Source organism: Rhinolophus hipposideros (assembly GCF_964194185.1).
Source record: "Rhinolophus hipposideros genome assembly, chromosome: 24".
In the NCBI taxonomy this organism is placed as follows: Eukaryota; Metazoa; Chordata; class Mammalia; order Chiroptera; family Rhinolophidae; genus Rhinolophus; species Rhinolophus hipposideros.
This window is the reverse complement of record NC_138070.1, coordinates 35,437,267-35,448,470: the sequence shown is the minus strand read 5'-3', so window position 1 is coordinate 35,448,470 and position 11,204 is coordinate 35,437,267. Positions and strand designations below refer to the sequence as shown.

The 11,204-nt window shown below is 43.1% G+C and overlaps 1 protein-coding gene across 1 annotated transcript; it reads right to left on the bottom strand.

Annotated features, from left to right (window-relative positions):
- Positions 1–552: 552 nt before the first annotated feature.
- Positions 553–1,487, bottom strand: OR6X1 (olfactory receptor family 6 subfamily X member 1; the record flags this gene model as incomplete). Its single annotated transcript, XM_081037577.1, is given in 6 exon segments — positions 553–612; positions 616–645; positions 648–802; positions 805–1,043; positions 1,045–1,430; positions 1,434–1,487. Coding segments are annotated over 6 exon segments (924 nt in total).
- Between the last annotated feature and the right edge of the window lie 9,717 nt (positions 1,488–11,204).

The following is an 11,204-nucleotide window of genomic DNA, read 5'->3' as shown; positions in this document are numbered from 1 at the left end:
TTGTGTAGGACACAGCTCCCTGGCCCATGCTAGTATTATTAGCCTTGCACTCCCCCCAGTTGAGGCAGTCAGTTGCCCGTCGTGGGTCAGCCACTCACAGCAGCTCACGGCCACTCACGGTGGCTGCCAGCCACTCATGCTGGCTGCTGGCTGCTCCTGGCAGCTCACGGCAGCCCACGGCAGCCCACGGCAGCCCAGCTCCAGGGAGAGCAGTTGTTCACAATCTTAGCTGTAGAGGGCGCAGCTCACTGGCCCATGTGGGAATTGAATTGGCGACCTTGGCGTTAGTTACTGACAGTGGTTTTTACTTTCAGCTTATAATTGAGAAAGTCCTGAGCTCTACCTCATCTGAGGGTAATCTGGGATTTCTTTGCTGGAGAATTAGGTGACTTCCCCTCTTCAAGAAGGACTCCTGGTTCATTTATATGTAGCTAATTCTTAGAGGGGAACCTAATCAACATAGTTTGCTTTCATATCTTTATCTTCTGCACAGCCCTTTCTCAGATTTAATTTCTGTATCTGCATTAAGTTCATTTTGAGGTGTTGCATGTTTTACTCTGCATGACAAGTCTTTGGAAAAGCCATTGCCTTCCTTAAGGCTCCTTTCACCTCCTAGTTTCTAGGTGTATAAACAAAGGGATTTAGAATAAAGGGATAGTATTTAGCACTGACACCACCTTAATAATCTTAAAAGAGGAGTGTGCTACGGGTCTCAGGTACATGAACAAAACAGCTCCATGGAATAAGGAGACAACTGTTAGGTGAGAGGTACAGATAGAGAAAGCCTTCTGGCAGTCAGGGGCTGAAGGATGGTAGAAAGGATATAGATATAAGAAATCACTGTGAGGAGGAGTGACCCTGGAATCATGAGGATGGTTGCCAAGAGAACCAGGAGCTCCAAAATGCTTGGATCTGCACAGGCTGCTTTCAAGATGGGGCCAATGTCACAGTAGAAATGATTGATGATATTGTTGCTACAGAATGGCAACTGGATGAGCAGCAGCACCTGACAAAAGACAATGGTTAAGCCCACATGTGACTCAGGAACTGAGGGCCAGTTGCAGGCAGAGGTTGCTGGTCATTATGGTGGGGTAGTGAAGGGGCTTGCAGATGGCCAAGTAATGGTCAAAAGATGTGACAATGAGGCTGAAGATCTCCGTGGTGCCCAGAAAGAAGTGGAAGAAGGCCTGCAGCAGGCAGCAGGGGGTGCAGATAGCTTTTTTTTTTTTTGCCACCAGAGAAGTTTCTAGCAGTTTTGGAATGACTGTGGTGGTGTACCAGATTTCTAGGAAGGACAAGTTGCAAAAAAAGAAATACATTGGAATTTGTAGCCCAGGCTCAGGCCAGACAATGGCAATAATGAGCCCATTGCCTGCAAGGGTTAATATGTAGATGAAAAAGAGCACTGTAAAGGGAGGGATTTGTACTCCTTAGATACAAGGAAAGCCTAGGAGGATGAACTCTGTGATTGCCGTGACATTTCTCATGTCTCTTGGTACTCTAAAGAGACAGGCAAGAAAGTAGCACCTTAGAATCTCACATTCAAATACAGTTTAAATAAACAAACAAAAAAGGAGGATTCTGATTCTATTTAACATCCTTCAAGACATTCTGCCTCCTTCACATACACATACACACCAAGGACTCCTTCCTTACTCATGATTTGGCTTGTTACTTTGCCAGGTAAACCAGCTTTTAATGGATTTTGAAAGTACTAAGTACACTTGATGAATGGAAAAGTACCATTTCATCCTTATGCAACAATGAAAGTTATCATTGTAATTTGATGATTTATCTGTCAATAGTGTGTGTGTGTGTGTGTGTGTGTGTGTGTGTGTGTGTGAGAGAGAGAGAGAGAGAGAGAGAGAGAGAGAGGTATAATGTCAGCCTTTTTCTACAACACATATACATGTTTATCTAAGTTTTGTGGAGGAATGGGCTACAGGTGGTGACTAAATGATTCTTTTCAGATTCTGATCACAGACAGCACTGCTATGGTATCCAGGTTACAAAGTGGGGCACATACAGGGAGATACAGATTTTCTCTACTTTTGTGAGGGGCCTGGCTTGGCTTTGGCACCATGAAGACCCAGGATCAGCAGCAATGGTACCAGTAGACATTGCAGTGTCTTGTGAGGGTAGTGGTCCCAGCAAAAGTGGCAAGCAGTGCACAGCAGAGGGGATGCAGAGCAAAGGACAAATGGCAAGAACCAGGTAATCATTATCTGGACAACTGACCGGACTGGGTTGTGAGTATATATGAGGTTTTGTAAGATTTGGAGGGAGGTTAAATGTCTCAAGTTAGCAGGTAAAACCATATTCAGAGAAACACAGCAAAGTAACCATAGAAAACTAAGATTATAGATTTAAAATTCAATTTATATTCTTATTAAAATTTAATTGTATACTCTAGATTCTCTTTTTTACTTCTTTTAGAAAAGTCAGGGCAGCCTGGAGGCTCAGGTGGTTGGAGCACCGTGCTCCTAATGCCGAAGACCGCCAGTTCGATTCCCACATGGGCCGGTGAGCTGCACCCTCTACAACTAAGACTGTGAACAACGGCTCTCCCTGGAGCTGGGCTGCCGTGAACCACCAGAGTTCGGTGTGTGCTGCCTGTGGGCTGCCATGGCTGCTGTGTGCTACCCTGAGTGGCTGGTGGTTGCACTGGCCGGCAGCCAGCATGAGTGGCTGGCAGCCGTGAGCGGCAGACAGCCAAAGAGAGCTGCTGTGAGCCACTGACAAACAACCGGCGACCAACTGCCTCAGCTGGGTGGAGTGCAAGGCTCATAATACCAGCATGGGCCAGGGAGCTGTGCCCTGTAACCAGACTGAGAAGCAATGGCTTAAAAACCGGGGGTTAGAGGGTGGGCATGGGAGGGAGAGAGGGGAGGCAGGGGCAAAAAAAAAAATAAGAAAAGTCATACTGTATATAGTCATTTTTTGCGAGAACCTGTAAGGGCTGTTACCATATTTCAGTCTCTTCCTGAAAGTCAAGGGGACATTAACCCCTCAGCAGGATCCTACATCCCTGCGTGATACTGGAGATGTGAGTGGGGAACAAAGTCCCGGCACACAGGTTCATATAGAGTAATACAACTCTATTTTGCAGTGGTCCAGGAGAGGAGACTGGGCCCACGATGGGTCTGAGGCAAGCTGGTCTTGGAGTCCTGGAATATGGTGGCTTGCACCTTGCAGAGGGTCTTAGCTGGAGTGCCCAGTCAGGCTTCTCACAACATATTGCTCTGGAGTTCTGCTTTTATCCTCTTTTCCTTGGACTTGCTTACTTCTGGTTATCTAGGTGATAACTAGAAGTTATTTGCCAGGAGTTTTTTTACCTCTTAGGTGATAACCAGAAGGCGTTTTGTGAAGGTATTTATCACTCAATTTGTTATCTTCAGTTTCACACCAAAACATGTTTTTCACTTCATTCTTATCAGTCTCACACATGTGTGGCCAGAGTCCTGTCCCTACTAGTAAACAACTTGTTTTGCAAACCTCAGTCCACATATATAATACGTTTTATATGCTCTATACAAGCCATGCCCTGATTTCTGAAATGTTACAAAGAAAACATTCAGAAAATCACGATTATTGTGTTTTAGCAAAAATTTTTCCTGTGCAACAGGTGTGTATTATATATTTAAGAAAATACCATCCCAAAAGAATACATATCATAAAAAGCAAAATTTCTTTAAATCCACTTCAAACATTTCAAATGATAGAATTCCAGGTGTTGCAAAAGAAATACAAAGGGTTATATGTGCTCCACGAGCCAGAACAAGTGTGTAGGCACAGGGATCATTTAATGAGTCCTCGAAAGGAACAAGATGTACTTAATTCAGTGGCCAGACCTTCCTTAGATAAGCCTGCATTCATGGTATAAACCAATTTTGGTTGTATGTTCCTCCAACGCATGGAGGTGTTTGACGGTGTCGTCATGAGTGGCCTTTAGGACATCCAAATTTTGATGAATATCTTCCTTGACTGTGGTGGAATTAATCCAAGGAATTGATTTGCTAGTATCTGCCACTGTGGATGAAAGGAAGCGGTATGATAAATGCGTATTAGTAGAGGTAATGGAACTATGACCATTAAAAGTAATATTAATAACATTCAAAACATGAATGCAAGCTATAAAGATTAAATTGTTATTTGACATGGCTGTATGATTAAAATAGAATAACTGAGATATGTTGCATGTACACAAAATCCATGCGCCCCAAGCCCTTTACAAGTGTTGGGGTTTCCATTTGTACCATAGGAATATCAGAAAAGGTAACTTCCACTGGTTGCATAGTAAAGTAAATAGATGAAGTGAAAGGATGAACAAGATCTCTAGAAAGGTAATACCTTTGTAGATAAAAGGGTCGTTCAAGGGGAACGAAGGTTCGTCCCTGAATTGTGACGGGTATAGCATAAATGCCATAGAAAAGTACTGAAGCTGTATCTATCTATTCGTTCTATTAGATTGATCTGATATTCACCATCGGCCATACAGCGAGATGGCCTGGAATAATCCATTTCTAACAGAGAAGTGCTCCAAGAATAAGTAGATGCAGTACCATAATTGAGGAGTCTCTGAATGTCAGCATAAACAAGCTGCATCAAAATGTACATTTTATCACAGCACCCTCTTAGCTGGTTTTCTAAGTATGGGGATCTAAGAAAGAAAGAATTTTTTTCTAACTGCTAATGTTGTTCTTGTAGTTGTAGGGGTCAGGAGACCAGGATGAGGCCCATTTTCCTATAGGGACATGGATTTGCTCATCTCTTGGACCAAGGTCCAGCAAGTCTATCTCTGCCTTGTGAATCTCCCTTGTGAGAAGACTATGTTGCCCTTTTGTGGCAATATCCCTGCCTTGGATATACCATTTCCAGGCTAGCAACCACTGGTCATGTTGGACACCCATTGTTTCTTCTGGCCTCAACTTAGTCTAGTGTAGGACAGGTACTGTGGTTTAAACAGTGAGCTTGTGAGAGGCTCTGTTGATTTTAAAGCTTCATATAAGAGCCAGACTGATTACTAAAATTTAGTATATTTATTAGGAGAGTATGGAAATCACTTGGTCCAGAAACCACATAGTTTGAACAATTTATCCCCCTTTTTTCTGGTCCATAGAGACCATGTACCATGATCACCTGTCTGTACTGGTTCCAGGAGTAAGTCATCACCTTGTGCTGGATATACGAGGGTTTGAAAGGTGATAATATAGTCTTTTAACTGCTGAAAAGCTTTTTCCTGTTCAGAGTCCCAAACAAAATTTTCTGCCTTCCTAGTTATTTTGTACAATGGTGACAGCAACACTCCCATATAAAGAATAGATTATCAGCCTCTGAGCCCGTACCTTATTCTTGGATGCTGTTAGAGCTTTAATTTTGTCAATTGCTGATTGTGGTACTTGTCTTCCTTGTGAATTCCATGTTATGCCTAAAAATTTAACAGTTGTTGTGGGACCTGGGGACTTTTTCTCCTTTATGGTCCATCTTCTTGATCTTAAGTCCTGTATCAATTTTTGTGTTTCCTGTTCCAATATGTGTTCCTCATCATGTATTATAATGATATCACCAATGTAGGAGATAATAAGAGAAGAGTATTTAGAGTTGCCAATTTGTGATGCCAAAATAGAATGTGCAATGACTGGACTATTCAAATATCCCTGTGGTAAACTACTGAATTGATACTGTGCACCTTCCCATGTAAAGGTGGTACATTCCTTGCTGTCCTCTGTAATCGAAATGGCAAAGAACATGTCAGACATATCAATTGTCACATAAAATTTGCTGTTTCTCTGGGTAATTATATTAATTACCTCCTCAGGGTCAGGCAATGCCTCTGGCATTTTGGAGCTATTTTTATTAATATTTCTGTAATCAATATCTGTATTGCCCATTTTTGGTTTTAAAACTGGCCACACTGGGCTATCAAATCTGTGAGAGCGACCTTTAGAGATTATGCCCTCAGTCACCATTTCCTGAAGTTTAGCAGTAATTTCCTTATGTTCCCCCTTAAGAGGGTACTGTTTAGTAAAGCATTGTCCAATAGGTTTCGGTAATTTTACTGGATCAATCTGGATAGATGCTAAGTCACATTTGAAGCCCACTACATTATTTTTTAAGGTTTTAAGTGGAATAAAGGAAGAAAACAAAAAAGGTAAAATGTCCATCCCCAGGATAGTTTCTAAATTTTGTCCTATATAGGCATAGGAGTTAATTGGTTCCTATCATAATTATTTATAATGATGGGAATTTTATATGCTTTGGAGAGTGTACCCCTAAGCCCTTCAATATTGCAGGATGGAAATGTTCCCAAATTCCTGCTATCTATTTGATGCAGCAGAGTAACCTGTGAGCCTGTATCAATTAAGAGTTCTACCATCTGAGAGTGTAAAAAAAAAAATTCTATATGTAACTTTATATAAGGTCTATTATCCCCGGGTTGACCATGGATATTAGCCGTGTCCACCCAGGTGTTGACCTGTTTTTTGAAAAGAATTTTTGAGTATATTGTACCTGTGATTGTTGGTCATCTCTAGCATTCCATCTAGGATTCCTGTTGAGAGGTTGTTTTAGGGGTTGTGTGTTTCCCCTAGACTTATTTTGAAAATTAGGGCTCCTGTAGGAATTACCCTGAAAATTGGAATTCCACTGTAGATTTTCTGAAAAGTTATTCACCTGATGATTTTTTGGAGTCCAATTTCTTGGAGACCATTCCCTGAACATAGTAATAATGGGTCCTGGTTTTTCGAAAAATCTGTCATTCCAGGGCCTGTTAAATGTCTGCCTAGGTTTGTCCTGTTTCCTGGTTTGTCGCTGTGGCATAAAGCCTCTGTTGAGATTCCTGATGTGTGCATTGAATGTGAATTTTGGAATGCCATGGAGTTCCTCCGCCAGTCTGAAAATCTTAATTATGTCTTCAATTATCCATGCCTGTTCTGTTGAATTCCTATAACATTTTTAGGTGTGGCGGGGCTCCTCTGAGTACGGCTTTTTTTATTGCATTTGAGGTAGTAACCTGCATGGGAGTGTTAATATTTTTGTCATGTATCATTGCTAGAATTGTCAGTTTTCTAGTGACTTTGATGGCTTGAGCTGTGTCCTTCCAGTTTAAACCACCCCCCAGGGAAGTTAGATCCACTGTAGGGTATGTGGCTCGCCAGACCTCTGCGACCCAATCCCACAGTGTCAGTATCCCTATTTGGTATGCCTGAGTTATGGCCAATAGCTGTGCATTCAACTGAGATTGCTCAGTGATAGCTGATATTCGCCTCATCTCTGTTTCTGTAAGCGTGATAGTGTTTGCTCCTTTATCCCAAATATGAAGGAGCCGTTCTGCATCTACAAAATCTTTTTGTGAGAAATCAGTCCTCGTGGTTTAGAGTTCTGTTCTAGTAAATCCTCTTCCTTCCTCTAGGTGTTGTGGTATTCCCTGTCCATGGTTATAATCAATAACCTGTTTTCTAGTTATTACTGGTCTAGCTTGGTAGACTTCCTCGGGGTCCCTTGGGTTATTATAATCTCCTGGATCCTCTAGGTGTGATCCCTTGATTTCCATTCATTGTCATTTTAAAACCTGACCTTTAGGTATTCTGCAGATCTGCTCAAAATTTTCCTGACCAATGTCTTTCATTTATTCCTGTCCTCATTGACCTGCAAGAGGCTTTTAAGTACAATTGCAGGAATTTCCTCTGTGGGTGCCCTTGAAATTAAAGGATTCACATTTTTGGGATTTTTGAAGTCCATCTGTACATCCTCTGGAGTTTGTACGGGAAGCCATCTCCTGACTTCTACCTCCATCTCATACTATGGGTCCTCCTTATTAAGCACAGTAGTTGGACATCTCCTAATACTAAACTTCATTTTTAGGGATTTAGCTAGTGTCCACATCCTATGGAAGAGAGAGAGAGAGAGAGAGAGAGAGAGAGAGAGAGAGAGAGATCTCAAAGAAACAGAAAATAAGCTATAGAAGTGTGGATGCAAGAGTGTGCGGACAGAGTCCCAGAGAGAAGTTTCCTGGCTCTCTGACTCAAGTGGGAGGCGGGTGCTGGCTCCAGTGGTGGTTGGCCATCGCTGTAGCCAGTTGGCCAATTGGGTACTGATGTAACTGCCGTGACTGCGTTGTTTGGTTGGCTGGTTGGCAGGGAGAGAAGCGGAGGGCGGGTTGTGGATTGTGTGGATGCTACTTCATGTGTCTCCATCTCGGTCGCCAGTGAGAATATAGTGGTATGATTTCATGGGTTTTCCTTTTTGGCCTCACCATATCCTGTGTTCTTATGTGGGGAGCGGGAGCTGAGACCCCACATGTCACCCTGCATGACAAAGAGAATATAAGCAATTAGTTTTCCAAAGCCAAAATTTCCATTTCACAGTTCCAGCTGTTAACAAATTCTGTCTCAATTTTTCCTCACATGATTCAGCCCTTTCATATATTATTTTGGCTATTCAACATGACATATGTCGTTACTCACCATCATTGAGCACCAGATAGATTTTAAGAAAAATTTTTCCTTCCTTTTTCTTTATGAAAGGGCACACAGCTCAAAGTGGCTGATGTGGGGATCGAACCGGTAACCATCGTATTAGTAGTGCGCTCGCTAACCAACTGAGCTGATTGGCCACCTAGGAGGCTCCTGTTCTTATAAAGAAAGTACTGATTATGGCCAACTGCACCAATTTATGGTGGAGGACATCAATTTACCGAGAACAATGCCAATTTATGACCGACTACTACGCTGAGTTATGTTGCGATCACCTGTAAGGGCAGTCACCGCATTTCAGTCTCTCTCTGAAACTCAAGGGGACATTAACCCGTTGGCAGCGCCCTACGTCTCTGTGTGGTACTTGTGGTGTGAGTGGGGGAACAAAGACCCGGCACAAAGTTTCAGATAGAGTGAGTAACACAGCTTTATTTGGGAGCCAATGTCCCTCCAGAGGCCAATGCTCTGGTAAGCACAGAAGGTTATACAGAATAGAATAGAATTTAATAACGAACCAAGTCCCAGAGTCAATCGGGGTGGAGAAGGTTCCTGGTCTGGGAGAGACTACTGGGCCCATGATGGGTCTGAGGCAAGCTGGTCTTGCAAGGAAGAGCCTCGGAGAGTCCCGGAATATGGTGGCTTGCACCTTGCAGAGGGTCTTAGCTGGAGTGCCCAGTCAGGCTTCTCACAGTATATTGCTCTGGAGTTCTGCTTTTATCCTCTTTTCCTTGGACTTGTTTACTTCTTAGGTGATAACCAGAAGTTGTTTGCTGGGAGTTTTTACCTCTTAGGTGATAACCAGAAGTTGTTTTGGTGAAAGTGTTTATCACTCAATTTTGTTATGCTCAGTTTCACACAAAAACATGTTTTTCACTTCACTCTTATCAGTCTCACACATGTGTGGCCAGAGTCCTGTCCCTACTAGTAAACAACTTGTTTTGCAAACCTCAATCCAACATATATAATACATTTTATATGCTCAATACAGTCATACAGTGTTGCTCTTCATTTCCCTATTTGAATCAGTTACCTAGTCCTGTTAGTTTACCTCCTTCCTCACTCTAGTCTGTTCCTTTTTTTCTGTCTCATCTAGGCTACTTTAGTTCATGTCATCATCTTTCATCAGGATCAGAATACGACCTCCGAAATAGATTTCCTGTCCCTTTGTGGGGAGCCATTATTTACTGTTGCTCTGAAGTCTGGTGGTCTGGCTCAATTTATGGCTAAGGCCTTATCTCTGCAATAAAAACCTTGAGAGTGTTTTTGCAAGTTGCTTAGGAATGAGGGGGGAGTGGCCGTTTCCCCAGACACAGATAACTGGTGACTATCAGGATAATTGGTAGTCTCTTTCTTGTGGTAATTACTTTGGAGATGTTTTGTAGTGATTTGTAGTTTCTTTGCAAAAGTTGGAAAATTTACTCTCTGTAAGATAACACAAGCCAGTGAATGTTAAACTGCACGTACCTAAAGGATATAAATTGGTGAAGGAAAATAAAGAAAGCGCTCCACTATCAGTGGAGACCGGCCGCATCATCATATGTGTGTGTGTCTCTTTTTGCATTCCCGCTCCCCCTTCCAGGTACCGTTCGATCCGTGGCGGCTGGACCGTCACACTTGGCGCCCAACGTGGGGCCTGGACACGGGGGTAACAGCGAGGAACACCGTGTGGATAGGGCCCGGCTCGCAAAGAAGAGCTTATTGCATTGGATGCACGGTGAGTGAGACACGGTCCCCCTCGGTTGAATGAGTGTGTGAGTGATTGTTTTCATTGTGTGAAAGAAGGGCCAAGGTTAGGGAAAAGAGATGGGTCACGCTAGCAGCAAGGACCTTTATGTGAGAGGATTGAAGAAATTACTCGCCGCCCGTGGCAGCAGGGTGAGCAGAGAACAGTTAGATAAATTTTTAGAATTTGTAAAAGAAATTTGCCCTTGGTTTCCAGATGAAGGTACCGTCAGCTTGGAAACCTGGGAGAAAGTTGGAGAGCGAGTGCGGGATTATTATACTGCCCATGGACCTCAGCGGGTCCCGGTAGAAACATTCGGATTATGGGCATTAATCAGGGACTGATTGAATCTTAGACATACAGGTTGTAAGTTAGAAAATGTAAAACAGGCAGGGAATGAGAGACTTCCCGTATCAGCCACCTCTCCGGAGGAAGGAGAGGAGGGGGAGGGAGCTCCCATGCAGGGTAAAGCTCATATGCATAATGAAGAGCTTGCTAGCCAGAAATTACCTGACGAACAGCTGGAAAATTTAGATATGCAAGATCAAGAGGGCTTGGAAGAGGCTGCAGCCGAAAATGATAGTGAAAAATATCCCCCAGTAGTAGCTGCGGCTCAAGAGAGCAGAGAGCCCGCAGATCCGATATATACACTTTCTCAGCAAATGAAGATTCTTCAGGGGCGGCTAGTGAGGCTTAAGGTCAACAAAGAGGGAGAGAGTCGTCTCGGACCTCCCCAAATGCTTTATTCCGGGAAAAGCGTTTTCAGACCTCCCCTGATTGCTTACACCGGTCCATGGAATCCCGGGGGTAGGGATCCCCCTGTGAATAATTTCACTGCACCGCCTCTTGAGGAATCTCGCATATGGGATCCCCCATTCACCTACAGCGGTGATAATTCAACAAACTGACTTGGTAGAGTGGCTGTTTCTACCTAATAATTTTATCAAATCACTCCCAACTTATTTGGAATTAATTTCAGAGCTTGTTTTATGAGCTCACACTTAAGT